Source organism: Lepidothrix coronata, unplaced genomic scaffold (assembly GCF_001604755.1).
Source record: "Lepidothrix coronata isolate B3197 unplaced genomic scaffold, Lepidothrix_coronata-1.0 Scaffold24, whole genome shotgun sequence".
In the NCBI taxonomy this organism is placed as follows: Eukaryota; Metazoa; Chordata; class Aves; order Passeriformes; family Pipridae; genus Lepidothrix; species Lepidothrix coronata.
The window spans coordinates 730945-756256 of record NW_016690204.1 but is presented as its reverse complement, the minus strand read 5'-3'; the positions used below and the strand labels follow the sequence as shown (position 1 = coordinate 756256).

Below are 25312 nucleotides of genomic sequence, written 5' to 3'. Positions count from 1 at the left end.
AATCCCCTCCCTCAAAGGATGGTTTGAGTGCCTGGAGCCAGGCTGGGATGCCCAGAGCCAGGCTGTGCCCACCAGTGCCCCCTTAGAGCAGCCCAAGGCTGGTGCTCAGAAGCTGATGGTGCTGGCAGCATCACCTGCGTTGGCTGGGGAGCCAGTCATTGTGCCCTGTCCTTCAGGCCCCAAGGAGAGGTGCCCTCGTGTCCTGGCAGTGATGCTTGAGGAGTGTGTGCAGGAGGGATGCCCTATGTGGGCATGGCCAGGACAGTGACACTTCATGATGGCAATGTGTGCCTGACAGCAGCCCTGACCCTGATGGCAGGGGACCCAGGAACTGAAAGTCTTATTTTGGGTATATTTTAAATGGAGTTGAGCCACAAGGTCCTTCTGGGCTCACTTTTAAACATTGGGATGTTTAATTAAAAAAATAAAGCAAAAGAAAAGCAAGAAGCAACAGCATTATTGCGTTGCAGCAGAATTTGCTCGAGCCTCTCTGCTCCCTTCCTCCCCCAAAGGTGCTGCTGGGCCTGCAGCACGGAGTGTTTTATGGGAGACTGTCAGCGAGTGATCTTCTTGGCTGGCTCTGAACCTCTCTCTGAGCCCTGAATTCCCCATCTTTCCCAGATTCAGGCTGTGATTTAAGAGGGAGGTGCAGTGGGGATGAGCAGTGCAGGCAGGCTCTTCCCTGCTGTGGCAGACCGGGGGACATGGCCGTGCCTCGGGAGGACACCACCAACTCCCAGCGGGATATTGTTTATCCGGCCTGTGTGAGTCCCTTCTGCCATGGCTGAGTGAGGACTGGACCTGGGAGGTCCTTACCATCCGCTCCCAGCGCAAGCACTCCCCAGGGGATGCAAATTCTCCTGATTTGGGGATGGTGCAGCACGGCTCTGACCCCGCCCTGCTCCCGAGGGGGAATCCTCCACATCATCCCCTGCAGAGCTGCAAGGCGCTGGGCATGGGTGGATGTTGCAGATCTCACCCAGGATGTGCTTTTCATTTGGGTCCTGGGAGTCAGCTTTCCACTCCGGTGCCATGCCATGACGTGGTGGGCTGTGTGTCCATGGGGTCTGTTCTCTGCTCCCTTGGATCACGAGCTGCTCGAGCAGCTGAGATGCACCGTGGTGTGCCCGCAGTGGAGACGGCACAGATGACCCGCAGCTGTACCAGCACTGATGCTCGGGAGGTTCTGCACTGATCACAGAGCCTTGAACCACACTGAGCTCCTCCAGGCATCAGGCTTTAACAGCACTGGGCTTCTGGAGCTCAAACAAAAATGTCCTGGCAGGAGCAGCATCTATATAAGTTAGTTGTTATTGCTAAACAAAAGAGGCATGCTCGCTTCAGCTCCACTCAAAACAAAACCCAGTGGGTTTGCCAAGTGGGGAGAAAAGAGAAAAACTGGAGGAAACAAACAAAGTCTGCTTTGGTGCCTTTCTCTGGACCCAGGTTTCAATAAGCAAGTGCATTTTCTAGGCACGCAGATGTTTCTGTGGAGCAGGAGGGTTTTGCTCCGTCTCTGTATGGCTGGGTCACTGCACAATACCTAAATACCTTGGTGGTCCACACACCCCAGGGTGGGTAACTGGTGTGCCTGCTGCTCCAGTGAGCCCTGCTGCCTTGCAGGGATGCTGAGCATGACATTTGGTCCTAGTTTTGAGTGTGCCTTTTGGTGGGTTATGAAATCCCACTCTTTGGAAGGGTTCCCTTACTCGTGTTCCACTTTAGATCCAGTCTCTATTTTGCCAGTCATGAAAAATTGCTTATACTTGGGCAAAAAGAGTGGAAAATACAAGTGCATCAGCAGCTCCTCTTCATGCTGGACACTGCACTTCTGATTCATGTCCCTGTTACTGGAGAGGAGCTGCTCTCTGTGTTGGGCTCTTCTGTAGTGTTCAGTGCCTGAGTGTCCGTGGCCATGGCACATGAATTTCTGCGTGCACAAGGATGAGCCTGGCTAGGTTGGGTTGTCTCTCCCTGATAACTGGCTTCTCCTGTCCTTTGCCTGTTTCTTGGATAACCCTATGGACTACATTGGACCACGGTTCAGGAGAGCATCCCTGGCAGCTTGTGCTAATGGACAACTGATATTTATGGCGCCACGAGGCTACAGGATCTGCAAGGACCCCGTCCTTCTTCTCCTCCCCACGCCAGCATCAGCACCTTTCATTCTCCATCATTCAGACTCTTTTTCTCATGCACAGAGCCCTGCTGCTTTTCTCTTTGCTGCATCGGGCTGCAGATGGTAGGGAGCAGCTCCCTGAAGGGACAACCACCCACACTGACCCCAAGGACCAGAGTGCAGCGCTGAGCTCATATCTGCAGCCTGGAATCTGCCCTCTCACTGCCTCCATGGGCAGGCACCCATGAGCTAATCCTTTCCACAGCCAGCATGGAGGGCAGCAGGGACCAGGCAGCCTCAGGTTTTGGCTGGAAGGTCATTGCCACCAGCAGCAGCATTGCCTGCACATGAGCCTGTTCACAGCCCGGGCTTTCGCTGGTGGGAGGTGGTGTGGGATGGCCACTGTGGTCCCCACCAGCCCCATCATACAATCATAGATTCTTTTGGATTGGAAGGAAGCTTCAAGATCATTTATCTCATCCTACCACCCTGCCATGGGCAGGACACCTTTCATTAGCCCAGGCTGATCCAAGTCCCATCCAGCCTGGCCTTGGACACTTCCAGGGATGGGGCAGCCACAGCTTCTCTGGGCAACCTGTGCCAGGGCCTGACCAATCTCAGCATAAAAAATTTCTTCCTTATGTCTAGTCTGGTGTCCTCTGGGCAGGATGGTCATTCCCTGCCTGGCCAGGTACCTGCTGGGCTCCTTCTGCCAGCCTGGTCTCTGGACTTTGCCAGTGGGACAGACCAGATGTGTCTTACAGGGACTGGTTCTCTGCTGGAGACTTAGAGAAGCTACACCCTTCAACAAAATGCACTTAAAATCGTGGAATTACAACGATTATTAACACTGTTTACTTGGCCAAGTTCTGCAGTGTTGGAACCATTACAACCCAGAATATTCAGAAACCATAACATTATGAACTACCCAATGGATTTGGTTGTGTTTGATGCAGGAGGAGGGAGAAAATGAAGGTGCCTTATGCACATCCATCCTCATGTGCTTTAAAAAAAGAGAAAACCACCTCTATTGCATTGCTTTATGAGACAGAATCACAGAATCACAAAGGTTGGAAAAGATCTTTAAGATCATTGAGTCCAACCATTCCCCCAGCACTGCCAAGGCCACCACTGACCCATGTTCCCAAGTGTCTCATCTACACAGCATTTAAATCCCTCCAGGAATGGGGACTCCACCACTACCCTGGGCAGCTGTGCCAGGGCCTGACCACCCTTTCTGTGAAGAAATTTTCCCAATATGCAACCTAAACCTCCCCTGGCACAACTTGAGGCCATTTCCTCTTGTCCTGTCACTTGTTCCTTGGGAGCCTGATCTCCTCTGCTCCCCCCTCCTGTTGGGGAGTTGGAGAGAGGGAGAAGGTCCCCCCGAGCCTCCTTTTCTCCAGGCTGAGCTCCCCCAGCTCCCTCAGCTGCTCCTGCTGCTCCAGCCCCTTCCCCAGCTCCATTCCCTTCTCTGGACACGCTCCAGTCCCTCAATGTCTCTCTTGTCTGAGAGGCCCAAATCTGATGGATCTGTCCAGCCCTAACACATCCCTCCACAGAACCTCAGCCTCTTCCATGGAGACAGTGTTGGACTTTTGCTGGTATGTGGTTTTATGGCAGTGTAGACCTGATGTCCACACCACCTCCCTGATGGTCAAAAACACACCCCATGGCCAGAGAACTGAACTGCTGGGGCAGGCAAAGCACCTGTCCCCTCTCTGCAGAAGGTAGGACAATAATTAGCAACAGAAACTGATTGAGGCTGAGATAAATTTAGTTTGGCTGCACTGAGACTCTAAAGGCAGAGCAGGTGGGATCTCCTCCCACACCTCTCTGCAGGATGGGGCTTTGCCATGGGTGAGCTGGTGTTGGCTGGTTGGCCCCCGAGGGCAGGACATCTGTGGGTGTTGTTTTCAGCTATCAGTTGCTCCAGGGCAAAGTTTAGCTCTAGATAAATCAAGACTATTTCACTGAGTCCAGATGACTCATAACCACAGGACAGGAAACTCTTTTATCTCTGGGGCAGCTGGTCTAATATAGATAGATGTTCACTCCTGAGTGCTGAATAATTTCCATCTCTTTACTTCTCATTAAAAGCAAATCAGAGGAGGGAAAACAGGGAGAAATTTCTGTCACCTCAGTTTCTACCCTCTCTGAGAGAGCTTCCACCCAGTTGTGAAGTCTGCCTGTACTGGGTCGTTTACCATGTATTTTAATTGGCAGAAAAAAAGGCTTTTGCTCTAAAGCACCATTTCATTTTAAACCCCTGATTCTGCAGGCATGGATGGAACAGGGATCTGTTACAACACGGTCTCCTTCAACTTCTGTAGAGGGAAGAGCATTGTTGCCTCCTCAGATGAAGGGGAGACGCAGTGGAATTAGACATCTTGTTGAGTAGCCTCAACATCTTCACCCTTGAGCAGCAGCTGGAGGTTGAGAGAAGAGGACCTGGGCAGCAGGAAACTCTTAAACACAATAGAAAGGGCAAGGTTTTGCTGGAGAACCTCTCAAATCAGTTATTTCTCTTTCCTAAATATATCAGGCAGCACTTTGTGTCTCAGGCTGCCTCTTCTTGCCAGAACACTCTGCTGGCTCAGGTACAGGTGGTTTTTCCCGTAATCTCTGTCCACCAGTGACAGCAGGGCTGTGTGATGCTTTCCTGCTCCTGTGATCTCTGGGATCTTGTCCTTGCCATCTGTAGAAGGTTTTATGTGCCATGTGTGAGCCCTTGGCATGAGGAGACTTCAGGAGTGGCCGTGCCAGGAGCTGCTCCATGTCCATGATGAAGCACGATGTGCTCAGCCTGCAAGCCGAGGACTCTGTGTAAGGAGCTGGGAAGGCCCAGGAGAGCCCAGGGCCGGTTCTCCAGCCCTTCCCTGCATTGTGCATGTCTATCGCCCTGTGGTGAGACCCTCCTGGTGGGTGCTGATCCCTTCCTCCCCCCCAGAACCAGCAGGACCCTGCTGCACAGAACTCACCCAGCTCTGCATGGCTGCTTTTGTAGATGGCCGATTGGTTGGTGTGGTTGGTGTTCACTGTCTGATCCATAAAAGCCTCTGTTCAAATAACATCCAGTGCTGGAACAACCCAGGGCAGCAACTTGACACCGTGGCTTGGGCCACACTGGAGACCTCTAAATCCATAGGCTAAAGCTGGTGAGATGAATGATTGCCAGGAGCCAACCTCCCCAGCATTTTCCACTCTTAAATATCACAGCAATAAAAGGTTATAATCATTGAAGTCTTTCTGCAGCCCACGGTGCCTCATCTGAAATCAGGACGACGGAGAGCGCGGAGCGAGGTGGTTATTAATATCCTGTCTCCTGATGATGGCTTTATAAACATCATCACCACAGGCACAGCCTTTTTGGTATGACCTTCAGCCAAATGTCATGCTTTTATCACACTTGATATTTAACCAATAAAGCAATTCGGGGAAGACCTTGCCCCCAAATATGTGTTCTTATACACAGGGGTATGGGGTCAAAACTGAGAGAAGCTGTATTGAGTCATGCTAAATGCTCTTTAGACCTGATGCTCCTTGTCTAGGAAGTGTGCCAGGGCTCCAACAAGAAGGGGATCAGATGTTTGATGCCAGTGGAAACCCTCCATGCTGTAAAGGATGACTTATGGGTGAAAGCCCCACCCAGCAATGAGGCCACGCTCACACCAAAGCTAGAGACTTTCCCTGGTGGGGTGAGGTCTTGATGGAGACAGGAGGGTCCTGGCTGCAGGGAGAGGGGCAGCTCCCACTCTGGGAAGCCCCAGAAAAGACATTGGCTTTCCTAGTGACTTGTAGATATTTATGATGACTATTGAAAGCAGCAATCAAAATCATGTCCCTACCCACAGCAGAGGGTTGAAACTAAAAGATCTTCAAGGTCCCTTCCAGCCCAAACTAGTCTGTGATTCTCTAATCATAGTGAAGAAGAGGTTTTGTAGCACAGTGTGGATGGAGAAGGTGAGGAGCAGCTGTGGAGCCTGTGTCTCTTGATGAGAAGGACACTGGGGTCACTGGTCTCCATCAGGACCTGGCATTGTCTTGATGACATTGGAAATGGCCTTTTGTCCGTTCCCTGCTCCCGCTTCAATTTCAGAGGGTACCCTTTGCTGGAATAACAACCCCGAGGAAAGTCATGTACCAGAAAGGGTTGAGGGATGGTGATAAGTGCAGGATGTGGGTTCCTGCTACGATGGACATGGAGAGGGTGCACAAGGCCATCCCAAGCCAATGGTGTGGTGGACAGTGGTCGCCCAGCACAGAGCTGAGGACTGTCACTCCATGCAGCCTCCACTGCCACAGGGGTCTGGGCAGCCCTGGATGGGGCAACCTGTCTCTGTAGGAGATGAATGCTAGGGACTGGGAGTAAGGATAGAGTGCCCTGCTGTAGTGGATCCAGACCAGTGGCAGGGCTGAGCAGCCTGAGGTTGCTTTGGGCATCTCAGTTTGGGTCTGGAAGGAAAGGTCTCACCTGCAGGGTTCCTATGAGCCCCTTGAGACGCCTGCAAGGCCAGTAGCAGTGGAGAGGAGGAGAAACAGCCCTGCCTCAGGTGATAACAGATGGAGGAGGGCATTGCTGGCACTGGCTCCAGCTTGCAGGCACTCACATTGGTGCTACCCAGCACTGCTCTGGCTCTCCTGATTTGTGTCCCGGTCCTGACGCTGCAGATGTGCACACCCTCCATGCCTCATCTCCCCACACCTCCTTGCTTTTTCCCAGGTCATCCTCCCCTAAAATGACGCAGCAGATGCGGGACCTGCAGCTGGCACAGGCCAGGAAGCCGCCAGGCCCTTCCTCGCCCAACGCGGCCAAGAGGCTCTACCGGAACCTGTCGGGGAAATTCCGCGTCAACTACATGTCCTTCGACGAGGGCAGCCTGGTGGGACGGGGCGAGAAGGAGAAACTCCGCAAGTCCTACCTGGTCAGTGCCTGCTGGGCTCCATCCAGAGGGGGACAGGGGCTCCATGGGGGCAGAGGGTCTGTGTGTGGGTGATGCTGTCACCTAGGTAGAAGCCCAAGAGTGTGTTAAGTGAAGCCACCCTGAAGCAAGTTCAGCTGGAGCTGGTTTGCTTGGCACCATCCAGATGTGTTTGCAAAGAGATGATACTCCCAAGCCTCTGAGACAAGGGCACCCTCTCCTTGATTGGGTTCATGAGGTGCTGGTGAGAGGTGGGGTGGAAGAAGGTGCCCCATTTTCAGCCCACCTGTGTTTCTCCTTCCACCCAGTTCCAGAGCAATGCTGCCCTCTTCGAGGCTGTGGAGCTGCAGGACCTCGACAGGGTCCAGGAGCTGCTGAAGCAGTATAGCCCCGAGGAGCTGGACCTCAACACCCCCAACAGCGAGGGGCTCCTGCCCCTGGACATCGCTATCATGACCAACAACACTCCCATCGCCAGGGCCCTGCTGCAGGCGGGAGCAAAGGAGAGTCCACACTGTGAGTTGGGACAGGGAGCTGTGCTGTGCCCATCACCTGAGTCTCCAGCCTGGTGGAACAGGGCACCTCAGGCAGTGGGGTACGGGTGGGGAGGTGGTCGTTGGGCTCTGGTGCAGGCTGTAGCAGGGCCATGCACTCAAGTGGATCCCAGGACTGGGACACCAAGGGGAGGATGGCATCTGGGAGTGGGGATTCGTTACCAGCAGAGCCGGGGCTTGTCCTAAGCACCTTCTCCTCCTTTCTCCTGTCTCTCCTCCTGGGACCCACGGCCGTGCCCCCATCCCCACAGTCGTGAGCCTAGAGAGCCGCTCCCTGCACCTCTCCACGCTGGTGCGGGAGGCGGAGCAGCGTGTCAACGAGCTGACGGCGCAGGTGGTGAACGAGGCGCCCAACACCGACTGCTCCGAGAAGGAGAAGCAACTCAAGGCCTGGGAGTGGCGGTTCCGGCTTTACAAGCGCATGAAGGCAGGGTTTGAGCATGCCCGTGAGTGCCCACAGGAGGGCTGGGGGGCCCGGGGGGCAGCCCCTGCACTGGGGCAAGGAGCAGAGCTGTGCGTGGTCCAGGCACGGGGCTGTGCCAGCACCCATCAATGTCCCCACTCCCTGTAACCAGGGCTCACAGTATGGGTGCGTGGCGGAGACAATGTGTTCCACTCAGGGAGTATGTCCCTGGGACTGGGGGGAGGCCCAAGAGGGACACTGAGGGGGGCAGAGTGACCGTCCTCGCTGTAGTGGTCCCTGTGCTCTTTGTCCCCAGGAGTGCCAGACGCCCCCACCAACGTCCACCTCTCGGTGGCCAGCAGCTCCTCGGTGCAGGTGACCTTCTGGGAGCCCCTGAGCGTCAACTCGGCCGTTGTCACCAAGTACAAAGGTAAGGACCAGGATCCTTGCAGCAGTGCAGGGGGGCCACAGCCACAGCACTGGCTGGCACCCCTCATGCCCCACGTCAGCATGGCAGAGCCCTTGGCCACTTTTGTGCTTGAGCACAGGAGGAGCCAGGGCTGCAGGACAGCCTGGCCACCAGCCAAATGCTCTGAGCTAAACCTAATACCACCCTGCAGCAAGGCAAAACTCAGGGTGCCATTTGTTTGCTGCCCCCCCTCATCCTGCACACTGGAAGGGCTTTGCTGTGCTACCTCTCCTGAGCCCCTCACCCACTTGAATCAGATGCTTTTAACTTCTGGGAGGATTTCTTCCATTCCCCACTTCTGGCCCATAAATTAAAGGTGCTGACCCCATCTAATGTGGTTTTGTGAGTAGAACCACAGGTCCCCGTGACACTCCCCCCACTGGGAATCCCCCTTTTCCCTGCCTTCATTCCGCTGCCCCCAGCTTCTGTGCTGCCCGTGGGTCCCTCTTCAGCTGCCACCAGTGACGTGCCCTGGTGGCCTGTCCCTGCTCTGGGGCCATGTGACACCTTGGGGTCTCTCTCTTGCAGTGGAGTGGAGCTGCTCCTCCACCTTCTCACCACCGCTGGGGGAGGCTGTGGTTGACAAGCTGAAGAACCTGAACTTCACCATCCAGGGGCTGGTGTCGGTGAGCCCTGGGGAGCCCCCACAGGGATCAGGGCTGCGGGGGGAGAGCCCACAGCTGGGAAAAACCACTGGCCACGGGGTAGCCCACAGGGTCATTCCCTGAAGCTATAGTGGGGAGGCATTGGAACAGGCTGCCCAGGGAATTATCCCTGGAAGTGTTCAAAAGCCATGTGGATGTGGCACCTGGGGACATGGTTTAATGGTGGCCTTGGCAGTGCTGGGAGAATGGTTGGACTCGGTGATCTTAAAGGCCTTTTTGCAACCTTTAGAGTTCTTTTTTCTATGATCATCCTGAGCAGAAACAATAAGATTGTGGCACGGTGCGTTCCACGGGCACAGCCTGGGCAGAGCTGAGAGTGCGGGGCTGGGAGAGGCAACTGTCTGTCCCTGCACGGCTGCAGCCACTGGGAGCGGGGAACCCCCCTACACAGGGTGCCTGGGCAGTGACAGGCAGAATGGGCCCATTCAGCTTGTGCCTGATTTATCCTCCGTCCCCCACCCGGCTCCCGTCTCCACCCGGGCTCTTCCTGTGCAATAAATCAGTGGCTCGTTCCTCTGCCACCTGCACAGTCCAACCCCTCACACCAGCCCTGTCGCTCACTGAGGGGGGGACTGGCCCCGTCTCCAAGTCCGGGAGCTCTGCAAGGTCATGGGCTGGTGGGACTGTGGCTTCCCGCTGTTTTATCTCCCTGAGAACCGCAAGAGCCACGCTGCCTGTCAGCTGTCCTCTCCCCGGGGCTGCCGTCCCGTCTCCAGCACGCACTGGGCCAGCAGCGGGGAGAAGGGGCAGGCTTGGGAACTGTGGTGGGATAGAACTCAGGATGGGAACATGGGGAGATGCTGGGATAGGTGGGGTCACCCTCACCAGGGGTGGGCAGGTAGAGACCACTGGCTCGAGGAGCGAGGAATGCCCTTGGTGAGTCAGAGGGGCTTAGCCAAGGCGGCAGTGCTGGAGCTCAGGAGCTGTTGGGGTGGGAGAGCTGCCCTGGTGTGTGGCAGGAGGGGGCTCGAGCAGAGCCTGGAGCCGTGTTGCTGCAAGGAGCTGGTCTGAGCCCATCAATCACACTCTCAGAGCTGCTTCCCAGGCTCCTGTCTGCTTCCATGAGTGCCTGGAGGCCTGGCAACATCTGGCAGCTTGGCTGGGCTGTAATCAGAGGCTTTAATCACTGTCACAGTGCCACAAGCCCTTGACAGTGCTTGGCCAGCTCCCTGTTTCCAGGGGCCAGATCCCTGCACATCCCAGGGGCACGGCAGCACCCCAACCTACAGAAGCCCCATGTCTGTGGGGCTGGAGCACCTCTGGCAAGGAGCATTTGCAATGCCCAGTCCTTCCTTTGCCCCTTCTAAACCCTCCCACTTGGGCCATGGGGATTCTCTAGTGTCTGATAACAAGGGCTATGTACAGGAGGAGCAGGTAAGAGTCTGTGACCTGGGCTGTGGGCTTCCAGTTCAGTGCTCCTCATGGAATACTGGGGTACTGGGCGGGGGGAACCCTCCTGCCCTGGCACACGGAGCTGGGAGGGGTGCCTGTGTGCTGAGTGGGGCCTCCCTCCTTGCAGGGCACAGCGTACTATGTCCGGGTGTCTGCCTACAACATGAAGGGCTGGGGTCCCCCCCAAGCCTCCGTGCCCCCGTGTGCCATCCCTTCAAGTAAGTACCACTGGGAACACCCATGGGAGCAGCACCGGCTGCAGGGTGGGTGGGGCAGGTGGCAGCTCCCTGTGCCACCCGGGGGTCTCTCTTGCTGCCAGGATGGGAGCTGGTGGACCCAGGAGCAGAGGCAGAATTTTGGGGTCTCAGGCCAGGCAGGGAGGCTGTGCCTGGGAGTCTGGGATGCTGCCTCCAGCCATCAGGTCCTTTGCCAAATAGTAATTTTTCAGCCTTAAGTTCTCCTTGCCACCTGGGAAAGGCTGAGCCAAGGAGGTGGCCAAGAGCCAGGACTCAGAGTGTCCCAGTCCTGCATGGCAGTGGCCTGGAGCCCCCCCTGTGCCACCACGTGCTCTCCTCAATCCAGCCCAGCCCCAAGGACCTGCATTCCCTGGCACTTAGCTGGGATGGAGGTCACAAACCCCAGAGAGACCGGCTCTGGGCTGTCAGCACTCTCCTCCCCATGCTGGCACCAGGAAAAGCGGTGAGGAACAGCCACCCAATGTCACACAAGGCACCCTGGAATGCTGGGCAGAGACAGGCCAGGAGGACTGAGCTGGAAGGAGCAGCCCAAGTGGTGAAGTTCAGGGCTGAGGGGGCTCCAGGATGCCTCTGCCCCTTGCCTCAGGTCCCAAAACAGGTCCCTGCTGTGTGGTGGTCCATCAGGACTAGTGCTGTGAATGAGTAAGGAGCAGCCTCAGGGGAGGCTGGGCCTGTCCTGAGGAGCAGGTGGCAGGGACATGTTCCCTACCACCATGGTGCCCAGGGAGCAGGGGTGGGCACCATGAGCAGGTGGAGGTGAACAGCGATGATCAGAGATGTGCAGCACCATGAGCAGCTCTGGCTGCAGATCCACATAGCTCTGGTATGGAAACTGCCAAAAATCCATTTGCATGTCTATGAATGCACATAGCAAGGGCACAGCACAGCCCACTGACAGGGCTTTACCCTGTCCCTGTCATGTTTGCACCCCCTTTAAAGCCCATTTGCTACCCCACGTGGGTCACATTCCCCATGACCGAGATCCCAGAAGCATCAATCGAGTGTGGCTGAAGTGAATCAGACAGGAGTGGGGTTTATTTATTTTTATCTCCACTAATATTTCTCCCTTCAGTAGAGATCCCTCCTTGGCTCAGCAGAATATAGTCAGGCACCTCCCTGGGTGTTTTTAAAGCTACTAAAAATAGTGGCAAGTCCCAGCCAAAGTTAACAGAGCTGAACTTTCCATGGAAAACAGCAGCGGGCAGGACACAGGGGGTGTTTAAAGCAATTAATGTAAAGTTGAGGGAGAAGAGCCAGCAGGTCCCTGACCCCACTCCTGGTCCTGCTGCTGTCCCACAGCGGTGGAGGTGGAGGGAGCTTATTTATGTATTTGCTGAGGTGAGCCCAGCTCCCAGCACTCGCCCGGAGAAAATGGGGAAGACCTGGAGGAAGACACTGGAAAGAATTTTGTTTTTTAAGGCCAGTAAAGCATAGCAGCAACAGACAGGACCTTGTTCCTTCCCTATATGTCCCTCCCACGCTGCAGGTTGGCCAGTGGTCACGGGGAGCTGGGCAGAGCTGGGAGTTCCTGGGAAGAGTGGCACAGAACTGGAGATCTCCTGAATCCCAGCACCCCCAGAGGTGCCCAGCATCCACAACTGCTGTGCCTGGGGGACACAGATGATGTGGGAGGAGGGGATAGGAACCCCGCTTTCCCCCAGGCCAAGGAGTGCCAGGGGTGACGTCAGTCTGTCCCCCCACAGACTGGCGAGAGTACGACGGCCGGGCCCCGCGGCGGAGGGGACAGGCTGAAGCTCTGGACCATCTTCTGGGCCAGGTGAAGACCGTCCACCAGCACTGCATTTGCCACGGTGAGCTCAGGCATGGTGCTGCAGGGAGGCTGAGGCGGGGGGTCCAGCTGAGTCCCCCAGGGTTGTGGTGTGAGCCACGGAGCTGGGGTGGTACCAGGAATAGCTCTGTGCCATGGATGAGCATAGCAGGGAGACAGCTCAGGCAGTAGAGACCATGGCAGAGCCCTCCCAGTGGGTTGATGTGCCATGCCAGAGGCTGCCACTGTAGCTCCTCATCTCCTGCTGCAGCATCCTCTGCTCTCTGCTCCACAGAGCCCTGCAAGAACCAGCCCCAGAGCAGAAAGCACTCGGTCTCCAAGAGCCTCAAGCACCTCTTCCACCCTGGCAGCAAGTTTCTCAAGACGCTGAAGCGGTGAGAGGCTGGTGCATGGGGTTGTGGAGAGCCCTTCTCCCAGTGGGGTTGTAGATCTGCCCATCCTGGGTGTCACCAGGAGCTGTGCCTGCAGGGTGGGGGCTGAGGGTGCTCAGACGTGTGTCTTCAGCTGGAGAGAGCTGGTGGTGTCAGTGCAGATGAGTCCCATGACCCAGAGATGAAACGTTCTCCTTGGTATCTCCATCTGGACTGGCCAAGCTGTGCTGGTACCCAGATCCCTGCACCATCCCAGTGTCACCCAGCACCACCTCCTCTAGACCCCAGCACCCTCCCACTGCCCTCCCCTGTGCTTGGCCTTCAGGCACTCCAGTGTGTCCCCTGCACGGACTGCGCTGGCCCCATCACCCCCCCCTGTGCCAGGAGCGCATCAGCCATGGCATCTGCTGTTCCTGCTCCCATACTGGCCCTGGGCCTCTGCTGCCATGGGCTGTTGGAGGGAAGCGGAGACCTGGGGCTGGGCATCTCCTCTTCCCTCAGGAGAGAGGCCCTTTGGGAGATGAAGCTGGAAGCTGGGGGTGACACTGAAGTGTGTCTTCCCTCCCATGCAGGGGCCTCTACCTGACAGCCATCTTCTACAAGGATGACAACATCCTGGTGACCCACGAAGACCAGATCCCTGTGGTGGAGATTGATGACACCTACTCCTGCCTGCTCATGCAAGATTTTCTCTGGTTCACCAAGGTGGGTGGCCCAGGGACCCTGTGCTGGGAGAGCTGGGAGTGTCAGGGTGACCCAAATGGGCATCAGGCAACCACTGATGCCTTTGGCTGGCAGCAGCTTCCCCCCCCGCCCAAGCTCTGGGGCTTGGCAGTGCAGGCAGCCCATGGGCCTGATGCTTGGGGTTCAGCACAGACCAGGAAACCACCAAGGAATGGCATTTCATCCCAGTCCCTGGAAGCCTAAAGGTGTGCGACAGACCAGTGCCCCACCAGGCAGGCTGTGTGCCAGGATGGGTGGGCACTGTGTCTCCACAGGGATGGCAGTGGCTTCTCAGCTGCTGAACTGCTTCACCTCAGCATCCTGCCACAGCAACTCTGCCTCTGTTGTAGGAGGTGCAGGGTGCTGCTGCTGGGTCCTCCACTGTCAGCAGACTTAGGGAAAGGGTATGTGGGCAGCTCAGGGTCAAAATAGTTTGCTGGATGGTCCTTATCTACTGATGGAGAAGGCTTTCTTCTCCCTTACTCCCTTGGCTAGTTCTATTCAAACTGAAGGTCCTAGAGGAAGATGGATATCTGAGTGGACATGGCCTGGTACAGGCCCTGGAGGCGTATCAGGACGTCTGTGGCACGGGGATTTGCACCCCTGCTGAGAGGTGCTGTGTGCCCATGCACATTCCTAACCCAGCTCAACCAGAAAGGCACATCGATTTCCCCCAAACACCTCGTTGTGACCCGTCTGTGACAGTGACAGCCCTTGGTGTGCTGTGTGCTGCAGGTGTCGTGCATGTGGGATGAGATCCTGTGGCTGCGGCAGTGTGTCACCGTGTCCCAGTCATCCTGCTCCTGCATCCTGCAGACACGCTTCAAGATGCTGCTGGCCATCTCACAGATGCAGGTGAGGGTAAGCCTGGCTGGGGAACAAACCCTTCTGGTGGGACACCGGGGCCAGGCTTCCTTGGGAGCAGCACAGCCAGGAGAAGCCTGGGGTCTGCCGGTCCTGCCCACATATTGGTCCATGGACTGTATGTCCCTGACTTGTCCTCCCTGGCAGCACCCTGGCTGTGGGACAGTGAGGTGCCAGGCATCATGGCAGTCTCATGCAGAGGGGCTGGGGGCCATCAGGGTGCTTTGCTGGGCAGACTGGTTTCCAGCAGCTGCAGTCACATCCCAGCTGCGCAGACCCACAAGCACTGTGCCTCCAGGATGTCCCCTGACACTCTGCTTTCTCCTGCCCTCCCACCCCATTGTGCAGGGGCTGCTGGGCATTCAGGACCTGGGCCAGATCTTCTTTGAGCCCGTCAAAGACAAGCAGGGCAACATCCTCATCGTCACCCTGAAGGAGGTGAAGACCAACCAGACGTTCGAGAGTGTCCGCTGGGTTCCTATCTGCAAGCTGCAGACCAGCCGCAAGTCCGTGTCCTCCCCGGAGGAGCCCACAGCTCTGGACACACTGCTGATCTCCATCCAGGTGTGTGTCGGGGCCCTTGGGACAGGGCATTGCAGTGGGCTCCACTGGGGACCACCAGTGCTCCCTGCTCCCCCTCGGGCTGGAAAGGTCATGGCAGAGCCCAGGCCACCAAGGGTCTGGTCCTGGCTGCAGGCAAACAGGGAGCACAGCCCAGCCAGCCTCCAAAAATCCTGTTGTTTCAAGGGGAGGCATCAGGTTGGTGCCAAATTCACCCTGGCAGCACTGGGTTTCTTGCTCTGCCTCTCCTCTTCTCCATCTGGGCTGGCTGTGCCATGGCATCAGCACAAAGGCAGGTGAGAGCTGTGCTGTGAGGGCTCGCTCAGTCCAGCAGTACCTCTCTCCTCAGGACAAGCTGGCTTACCACCAGAGGAGCAGCCATGCCCTCTCCCCGGGCCTCTACCTGGGCTACTTGAAGCTCTGCAGTGCCGTGGATCAGATCCGAGTGCTGGTACCGGAGCAGCTCCCCAACATCCTGTGCCACGTCAAGATTCGCTCCAACCCCAACATCTCCAGGTGGGGCTTGCAGGGCAGCTCAGCCAGGGCAGCTCAGCCAGGGCAGCTCAGCCAGGGCAGCCAGGCTGCTCCGTCCCATCCAGCCTGACAGCACCATCACCTCCTGCTTCTGCTCCCGAGCTCCTGGCAGCAGCATAATATTCCCTCTAATCCCCGCTGCCTGCTGTGCAGTACTCTCAGGCACAAGGTGGGATTGCTGGGATTATGCTGTGCAGGACTTAATGATCCTTGTGGGTCCCTTGCAACTCAGGATACTCTTTGGTTCTATGATTCAGCCTGGAGCTGGTGCAAACCAAGTTCACTCTCTACCTCCACAGCTCGCACTTTCCTTGGGATGCTGCACTTTTTGGAGAGGAACAGCTGAACAAACACAGCTCTCATAGAGCTTGTGTGTCCAGGTCCAGCCCGAGCTACTCTCTCCTTCATCTGCCTGTCTCTGTCCTTCTCCAGGGAGGAGTGGGAATGGCTGCAGAAAATGGCCAGCGTGGAGGAGTCAATTCCTGCAGAGCCAGAGGCTGACACCTCCCAGAACCCCTTGTTTCATGAGCTCCAAGTGGCCATCAAGGAGCTGATGACCCTGGTCAACATCCCGTTGCAAGAGGTAGAGGCAGGTGCCGAGGTGTGGGGAGGAGGGAGGGGAAGGGGCTGTGAGCACGTGCTGGTCACTGCAGCAGGCGGGGAACCTCTGCCCCGGGCCCACCTCATGGGAATGAAGCACCTATGACATTTTAGTCCTGTGCAAATAGAAGGTGAGTGATGGGCAAGTCTGAAGCATCTGCCATCCCAGGGACAGTGTCTCCAGGAGCTGTTTGCCCTCACCTGTACCTCCAAAGCAAGGACAGTGAATCTGGGCTTGCATTACTGCCTGCACGTGGTTTAGTCTTGGGCAGCATGAGACCAACCCAACTCTGCTCCTCCGAAGCAGGCTGGCCCCTGGTCAGTGGTGGGCTGGAGCTGCAGCCCCTGGGGTCAGACTGTGTGGGGAGAAACCCTCTTCCACCATGCCAAGTATTTGCCGGGAAGGTGCCCAGCAGCCCCAGTGCCAAGGCACATGCATCTGGCTGGGCAGCTGTGAGGGCACCTCCCTGCACTGAGATCATCGTGTGGCACTTCTTCCCCGAGACCCTGTCATGGAAACTTTAACCAGTAGTTTGGAGACTTTTAGGAGAATGGAGAGGAAGTGAGAAGTGCAGATTACACTGGAAGCAAGGAGCCTCTGGTTGTGTGCTGAAGCAGCAATGTCCCCTGGCTGCAGGTGGTCCCTCTATGCATGAGGACTTGGCAGAGGGCCCACCAGGTGATGTTTGCCATTGTTACCTTCACTGTGTTCTTGCAGGCCAAAGATTTCCGTCTGTACAGCCAAGAAGTGCTGGACTTTGGGGATCAGGTCTCCTTCCTGCTGCTGCTGCCTCCATCAGACGATGTCTGCACTGCTCCAGGCCAGAACAACCCCTACACCCCTCGCTCTGGCTTCCTCACGCTGCCGCTGCAGATCTTCGAGCTGGGTGAGGAGAGGGGATGCCAAAACCCAATCCTGCTGGCCCCCTTGTCCCCTGAGACCTCCTGAGTGCTGGGTCGGGCAGTGGGGTGGGCTGGAGCTCCCTCACCTCCCTGGAGAGGAGGAGTGGAGGGATGTGCTGAGGGCTGTCTGGCTGCACTAGTGGACAGCATTGCCTCCTCCTTGTGTTAATTGATAGGGAGGAGCGTGTAGGACATCCACAGCAAAGGACCTGATGTTTTTCATCCCCCCTCTCTTGTTTCCTCTCCCCAGTCCACTTCTTCACGTACGACCGTGAGTTCATCACCCAGTACTGCCAGGTGTCTGCCCTCCTGGAGCTGGAGTCGCTCCTCTCCCAGCAGAGCCTCAGGGAGGCTTTCTCTGACGCTGAGCTTTCCACCGCCAAGCAGAGGCACCAACAGGTTCAGGACTACATCCAGGTATGGGGTGGGAGCCATGGGACCTGCCAGGACAGTCATGCAGGAGCACCTGAGCAGGGGCTGTTCCCTGGCCTTGGTGGCTTTGGCCCCGTGGGGTTTCTCTGATGTGGCTGATGGGCAACAGCAGACTGGGCTTTCATAGAATCACAGAATGGTTTGGGTTAGAAGGGACATTAAAGCTCACCTTGTTCCACCCCCTGCTATGGGCAGGGACACTTTCCACTAGCCCAGGTTACTCCAAGCCTTGTCCAACCTGGCCTTGAACACTTCCAGGCTTGGGGCAGCCACAGCTTCTCTGGGCAACCTGTGCCAGGACCTCACCACCCTCACAGGGAAGGATTTCTTCCCAATATCCCATGTAACCCTGCCCTCTGGCAGTGGGAAGTCATTCCTCCTTGAACTGTCACTCCAGGCCCTTGTCCAAAGTCCCTATCCAGCTCTTTTGGAGCCCCTTTAGGCACTGGAAGGGGCTCTAGGGTCTTCTCCAGGCTGCAGTTACTTTAGCAAATTCTTACTGCAGTGATCACATTAAAAATCCTGAGGAAAGAGCCAAAGGCTTCTGCTCTGCATGTCCCCTCCTTGCTAGAAAAGGGCCTGCAAGTGCATTTTGAGATGGACTTGCAAAAAAGCATCCCACACTACCCCTGTCCCCAGCACCCTGCCTGCAGCAGACAGGTCCTGCTGAACCAGCAGCTGGAGCACCCTCCCACCTGAGAGTGCTTTCTTGAGATTCCCCCAGAGCTCTTGGGAGAGGTGTGTGGGCAGAGCCCGTGTTTTGCCGTGGGGCTTTTTTGCTGCTGTAATTTGCTGTTTGAACGGGATCCTCCGTTTCCTATTTTGGCAGCAAATGGAGGAGATCTGGCGGGAGATGCGCTGGATCATGGACGCCCTGCAGCACGCCCGCTACAAGCAGCCCTCCTGTGGGGTGTCTCTCAGCGGTTTCCTCAGCGAGGCTGGGGGGGCAATGAAGGAGAAAACCCGATCCTCCTCGTCCCACCTCGACTACCTTCCCTCCCCGGTGCCCTCGCCAGAGACCAGCCGCAAGCTCAACTCTGGTAGGGGCCCGGCTGTGCAAGCTCCTGCCTGGTGGGCTCAGGGGGCTGCCCGTGCTCAGGGGGTCAGAGGTGCTGCAGTGGCTGCACCCGAGGTACAGGCAGGGCTGGAGTCAGGAGTAGGGCAGGGCAGCCAGTCTCAGCTCTGCCTGTGCCATAGCGAGTGCAGCACGGGTGTATGACAAGGGGGTAAAACCTCGGGGGCTTCCTTGGATTCCACCTGGTGCAAACCCTCAGCTGGGGTTGTCCACACTAAGACTGAGCCATTCTTTGCTTCTCTCACCCCCTCACAGACTCTCACGGGCTGTCGGATGAGGAAGGCTCATCGGAGGTGTTCCTGGCCACCGACAGCGACTACGATTCCAGCCGGGCTCAGAGCCCGAAGGAGCTCGACCTGGTGTACTCACCCTCAGGGCCCGAGTGCTGCAGCCGGAGAGCCATCCGCACTCTGCGGGACAGCGCCCCGGATGTCCTGCAGACCCACGAGCTCAAGACCCCACCACCACCACCACCGCCACCGCCCGAGGAGCACCGGCCACCCCCTGAGCTCTACGACAGCGACTTCGTCCTGCCCAGCCGGCAGATTGAGCTGCTGCGTATCACAGAGAAGAGACAGGCATACTGTGTCCGGACCAGCAGCCTGGACTTCCCCAAACCCCACTGCCAGGCCCCCAGAAAGTCCTGCCCTGGCTCTGTCAACAGCTCCCCGACAGAGAGCAGGACCACAGGCCACTGTGACCAGCTCAGGCTGGGGACTGGCTCCACGCCCAGCCCTGAGCGCCGCCGGGGCGGGCAGGGCTCTGAGCCTGTCTGCCGGACGCGCTCGGATGAGTGGACTCAGAACTTTCCAGAACAGCAGCCAGAGCAGCCAGGGTGCTTGGCCGACCAAGGGAAGAAGCCGGGCTCTGTCACCTTGCGGGTCTGCCCTCAGTATGAAACAGGACTCTCCAAAGAGACCAGTGTCAAGGTACCGGAGCCTGCAGTGGGCAGTGGTGCGGCTCTGCCACGCCCGGAGGGACGGGGCTGGCAGGATGGGGACACAGGTGCATGCCCACCCCGGCACAGCCCTCCCCATCCTCCAAGGGGTGAGGTCTCCTGGAGACCCACAGCACTCCTGCCCTGAATCCCTGCTGTAGTGCTGAGGCTCCTGGCAGGACTAGGTATATGGCTCTGCAGGAGAGACAGCCACTGCTGTGGAAGGAGTGATCCAGGGCCACCTGTAGGGAATTTAGGGTACAGGGCGGTGAAGCTGCATTTCAGCTCTTGGTCTGTGGTTCAGCTGCTGACAGTAGGTTGGCGTCACCCAGTGTGGGCAGGCAGTGACCAAAGGACACATTGGTGGGTTTCCCTCGGCATGTCCTGGTGTTCAAACACATGATCCTCCCCGGCTGAAATTCAGCTGTCACCCCTCTGCCCTGCCCATATCCCTCCCACAACCTCCCCTCCCTGGGACTCTGCTCCCAGCTCTAGCCTTCCCCTGGAGAGCAGAAGCCACTCGTCTCCAGCCCGTGGCAACTCCAGTGGCAGGACCCACTCCAGTCCCAGCTGGGGGAGCAGGCAGAGTTGCCTCTGTGCTGCAGGCACTGGGCTCTGCTGGTGCAGCTGTGACATGAGTCCTCTCCACAAGAGCTTTGCTGCCAAGAGCTGACCCCCCAGCTCTGATCACTCACAGCTGCTCCAGGTGGGATCCCCCATGGAGGACAATCCCCAGGACAAACATCCTAGACAGGCCTCCCTCTGGATCTGCAGCCTCCTTTGGTCCCAGTCATGGAGATCCTTCCCCTGCTGAAATTTCCCTTCTGAGACATTTCTGGTGCCCAGGACTGAGGATGATGGAGCAGAAAATCCTTAAATCATGGAGTACTTTGTGTTGAAACAGACCCTAAAGAAAGGGCAGAGGAAGGACAGAGCCAACGAGCTGATGGGTTTGTTGCTGGGGAGGTTTGATAGCCGGTATCTCTGCATCCAGCAGAGACATCCTAGCAGAGAGGGCTCTGCCTTGCGGTACTCTTTTCCACTTGAGGAATGCCCATAGATTTCTATGGAATTGAAGTGCAGCCCTCGGGTTCCTGGCGGGCTGCCCACGTGGCTTTTGAAGTTGCAAAGCTCTGGACACGCCTGCTTGAAAGCGTTTTATGATGCTCCGCTCAAAGAAAGTCGAGTTCAAAGGCACAGCTCCTCGGCTGGCATAAATCAGCTGAGCCTTGCCATGGCTGTGCAGAGCTGGCAGGGCTCACGTGGGCCGAGGGCTCGGACCACCCTGCCGGGGCACTGCGAGCTCCTACGGATGTGCCAAAGGAAACCGTCGCCGTGCCCGGGCGAGGACGGATGTCCTGCCTTCAGGCTTTGGAAGTCAAGTAGTGGCTCCCAGAGTTGGTAGCAGCCAACTGAGCTCATTCTCTCGACAGTATTTGGGATTCAGAGGGCTGTCCCCAGGGTAGTGGAGGGGGGGAAGGGTGGCTGTTGGTGAGAGAACGCCATAGTAAAGATGACTGCTGCTTGTGAATGGGATGAAATTTAGTGCCATGTTCCAAAGAGGCTTCAGCTGTAGTTTGGCCAAGCTGTTGTGGTCCAGCTGGTCTGATAGTCTGGACCCTACGCACAAGAGGGACTTCACACAGGTCCCTCCATGGTGTCAGGAGCAAGGCTGGGACTGTCCCTCTCTAGCTACAGCTGGTGGTGGGGCAGCCTGAGCAGAGCTGTAGGTGGCACATGCAAGACTTGAGCAGTAAGGACTCAGAGACAGCAGTCCATGGGTTTGGGCCCTGACACCACCAGGCACCACTGGGGTGGCTGTTCCTCCGCCCTCACTGTTCCTCCACACCGTGTGCTGCCGCTGGCCCCTGCTTCCTCCTCATTCCACCCCCTTACCATCCGTCTCTCCCACCTTTCTCTCTCTGCAGCTGCACATCACCAGCCAGACATCCGCCGGGGAGGTGGTGAAGTTGGTGGTGCTGGAGATGAATGACATCTCCCGGGGCGTGCTGGGCAGCTCGGCCGCCGTCTGCTACGGCGAGGAGCAGCTGGAGCACTTCGGACTGGTGTTCGCCTCCGACGAGAGCGAGCGGTGGCTTCCCGATGACTTCTTGCCTCTGTCCCTCCAAACCAGCCGGCCCGAGGGGCAGTTCTACGTCCGGATCAAGGAGACCTCCCCTCTGGTGCTCCAGTACGGGCCGGCGACCACCGTATGAGAGGAGGAGAGCCGACGGGGCAGCGCGGGAACCTCAGCTTCCAGAGCAGACAGCTCGTCTCTGATGCTTCCTTCTTCCACAGACACCCTCTCATCAGGCGTCCGCAGGGTGGAATGGGATCATACTGGGCTGTGTGTTATTTGTTTGTGTTATTTTTTTAATTTTTTTTTTTTTTTAACCAAAGAGGCATCGAGACTCAGTTTTTCTGACAGGGGAAGAGGAGGGTGGAGTGCAGAGACCTCAGAACTCGGGAGGAATCTCTGCAGGAATGGAATTTTTGAAAGTAAACATTTTTAAGGAGGAAGAGGGGGGAGAAAGAGAGGAAAAATATTACAAGAAGAAGAAGCAATACCTTTTTTATGCCCTTTCTTCTTTTTCTGAAAAACCTTGTTTGGGATTCACTGAAGGCAAAACCACAAAGGATTGCTGGGGAGGGCTGGAGTGTCAGTAAGGAGAGGGCACGAGCCACAAGGCCAGCCCTGGGAAGGGTATTTTCCTATCTGCCCTCCTTTCATTGCACCTGGAGAAATGATTCTCACACATAGTTCTTGGAACAAAATTATATTATTATTTTTATTCTGGAAAAGTCAATAATCATTGTGCCAGAGCCACTGGAATTGGGGAAGAGGTAAAGACCCTTTGACTTGTTTCCAAGGACCCCACGCTCATGCAGACGTGTCAATACCACTAGAGGTTTGCTTTAGGGCATCTCCTGCAACCCCCTGGGCTTCCCTGTCCTCCTGGGTGCTGTTTTGTTCTGGTGATTGTGCTTGGCCTCTCTTGTACGTCCTACAGCATGACATTTTGTTAGCCACTAGGTCTCCTTTTACCAAGGTTATTTTTCTGATCTCCTGTGGTCCATAGTAAAAATGACTGCTGCTGACTGCATATCCCTTGTCCTTCTTGCTGCTTGATGCGTAGCATTCCGTGATCTGCCAAACCAGCCCCAATTCCAAGGGCTGGGCTCATCTTTCCCAGGAACTTTCCACGCTGCGGAGCATTACATTACCATGCAAATCGTGTGTGGGGGAGAAAAGAGCAAGTTAAAGTTGTTTTTCCAGGCTCCATTGCTCTGGAAGGCAGTAGAATAAGCTTGGGCATGCCAAGGCATCACCTCCACGTGATGGTGGAAGCCCAGGGTTGTAGGACCCAAGCATCTGCAGTTCAATGCATTGATCTGGTCCCACAGCCTCCAGCAAGGGAAGAAGCCCAGGAGAGGAGTGGGAAGGCAGGAGAGCTCCCAGGTCTATCCCAACTGGCACAGGCACTGCGAGCAAGGTGTGAGTCGGGTGGTCCTTGGCAAGGTGAGGCTCCTGATGCTGATGGCCCTTCAGCAGCCACCTCGCTGCCCTTCTCTTGGCATAGAGGGGTTAGGGCTGGACAGCAGACCCCCATCCCTGGGTGCTGGGGCGAAGGAGGGGCTCTGTGGGCAGCCACATGGCACTGCTGCCGCTCCTCAGAGGGTTGTGGCTCTCGCCTTGCAGCACACACTGTGTGGCATGGGCAGGGATATATCCCAGCACAAGCCCTTCCCTGCCCCACGTCAGAGCCACTCTGGAGGGGAGGATCGTGTGCCAGCCCCTCAGCTGGTGCAAATCAACGGCACCACATTGACGTCAGCGCAGGCACCACCATGGGACGTGGAGGCGAGCGACAAAGGAACGCTTTAAAAGGCACTTCTCCCATCTCCTCTCTCCTTTGCTTGTCTTCTGCCTCGAGTTAAAACCAATCCCACTCTCCCGGGTCAAGGCAGAAGTGGGTTGGTGAGTGTATAGGTTCCCATGGAGTTTGTCCTTGTTGGGCATCCACGGGCATTGACATCCCAAAGAGGCGGGAGCTGCAGGGTGGCCCTTCCCTTCACATGTGTCACCTACTGATGCTCAGAGCCTGGGGCAGGGGAGAGGGAAGGCACGACTGGTGGAAAACTAAATGGCTTTCTGGAAGTCACGGAATGAATAGAGCATTAGATCAGGGCTACATACAGAGAGCTACATCTGGGTTCCTGATGCTCCTCAGCATGGAGCCGTGCAACTCCTGCTGCCCTTTTATTTGACCCCAAAGGGGAAAAAGGCCTCCCTTTTCCTTATGAATTTGTTCTCCCTTCCTAGAAGCCCTGCTCCATCGAGAGAGATGGAGCCATGACCCAAAGCCAGATGCTGGCTCTTTGGCCAGGGTGGACATGGACCAGCTGGACCCTGCTGGGAGCTGGTTGCCCACACTTCTCTGTGGGGAGCTCTGCCTGTGGAAGGATCTCACTGGCTGTGAAGGCTTTTCTGCAGGATTTTCTCTGGCCACACAGCAACATGTATTACTTGGCTGCAAGGAACAGTACATGGGTTTATGGGACCTCTTCCCCTTGCCTGGAAGAGGAAGAGGGAAAGAGCAGGGGCCTGGGTAGGAGCAGAGTTGGATGCAGTCAGAGTAGGAAGGGTAGGAGTTGCATATCAGTTGCATAGGAAGCCCCCCAACCAGGGGTACCAGGACGTGTGATGCCCTGATGCAACACACTCCTCACAGAATCACTGAATAATTAGGGACCTCTGGAGATCATCCGGTCAATCATAAACTCCCTGCTCATGCAGGGTCACCTGGAGCAAGTGACACAGGAACATGTCCAGGTGGGTTTAGAAGGTCCCCAGAGAGGGAGACTCCAAGTCCTCCCTGGGCAGCTGTTCCAGCTCTCTGCCATCTCCATGGAAAGAAGTTATTCCTCATGATGAGGTGGAACAGCTTGTGTTTTAGTTTATGTCCATTACTCCTTCTCCTGTCGCTGGGCACCACTGAAAAGAGTCTGGCACCATCCTCTGACACCCCTTGGAGGCATTTGTACAGATTGATGAGGCCTCCTCTCAGTCTTCACTTGCAAGGTGGTTGCTTCCTTTCACATTCTCATTCTCTCCTTAGGTGGTTTCATGGGTACATCCCAATGTTTTCTTCCTGAACAGGTTGCAAAGCCTTCAGATGCTCTCTTGACCTTCTCCGTGGCCAAGGAATGGGAATAGAAACCAGTAGGCTCTGTCTGTGGCAGCTTTTAAGGCTACAGTCTCAATGTTAAGGGCTGTGGGGAGCCAAGGTGGCTGTCCGAGGTGACATGGTGTGACAAGGCATGCTGTCAGGTGAGGAGCAGTCACCCCAGGCAGCACAAGGATTGAGAACATTAGCCGTGGTAGGTCTCCAGACAGTGGTGCAGGGGTTTGGTGAAGGAGCTTTCTCCATGGGGACCTGGCATGCACCCCATGGTACCAGTAATGGAGGAAAATTCCCAGAGCACCTTGACCTCAGCCCTGCTCTCTCCCCACCTGGGGAAGCAGTGGAGGTGGATATGGAAGAGACATCATTTGGTTTGTAGCGTCCCTTTTCTCCAGTATTTTAATTGGCAAGGCAGGTGAGAATGCAGGGGGTTGGGGACGCTGCTCCTGCACAGACCTGTGTCACCCAGACAGATATAACTGTCCCTGTGGTGTCCATGTCCCCAGTCACACAGCCTGTCCCAGGCACAGAGGCACCTGTACCTGTACCTGCACCC

General features: G+C 56.5%; 1 protein-coding gene across 5 annotated transcripts in view; it reads left to right on the top strand.

The window, feature by feature from the left end:
* LOC108494326 (ankyrin repeat and fibronectin type-III domain-containing protein 1-like) overlaps positions 1 to 22674 on the top strand; it is a 195118-nt gene extending 172444 nt beyond the window's left edge. For all 5 annotated transcript variants that reach the window (XM_017808689.1, XM_017808688.1, XM_017808692.1 and 2 more), the window contains 18 exons: positions 6843 to 7044; positions 7350 to 7557; positions 7847 to 8041; positions 8315 to 8428; positions 8996 to 9093; positions 10652 to 10742; positions 12485 to 12592; positions 12845 to 12944; positions 13514 to 13646; positions 14400 to 14519; positions 14877 to 15092; positions 15439 to 15605; positions 16056 to 16206; positions 16942 to 17110; positions 17377 to 17543; positions 18388 to 18598; positions 18889 to 19562; positions 21499 to 22674. In XM_017808689.1, the coding sequence (XP_017664178.1) occupies positions 6843 to 7044; positions 7350 to 7557; positions 7847 to 8041; positions 8315 to 8428; positions 8996 to 9093; positions 10652 to 10742; positions 12485 to 12592; positions 12845 to 12944; positions 13514 to 13646; positions 14400 to 14519; positions 14877 to 15092; positions 15439 to 15605; positions 16056 to 16206; positions 16942 to 17110; positions 17377 to 17543; positions 18388 to 18598; positions 18889 to 19562; positions 21499 to 21786 (3412 nt within the window). In that variant the 3' untranslated portion in view covers positions 21787 to 22674. The remainder of the gene's footprint in view (positions 1 to 6842; positions 7045 to 7349; positions 7558 to 7846; positions 8042 to 8314; positions 8429 to 8995; positions 9094 to 10651; positions 10743 to 12484; positions 12593 to 12844; positions 12945 to 13513; positions 13647 to 14399; positions 14520 to 14876; positions 15093 to 15438; positions 15606 to 16055; positions 16207 to 16941; positions 17111 to 17376; positions 17544 to 18387; positions 18599 to 18888; positions 19563 to 21498) is intronic.
* Positions 22675 to 25312: the final 2638 nt, after the last annotated feature.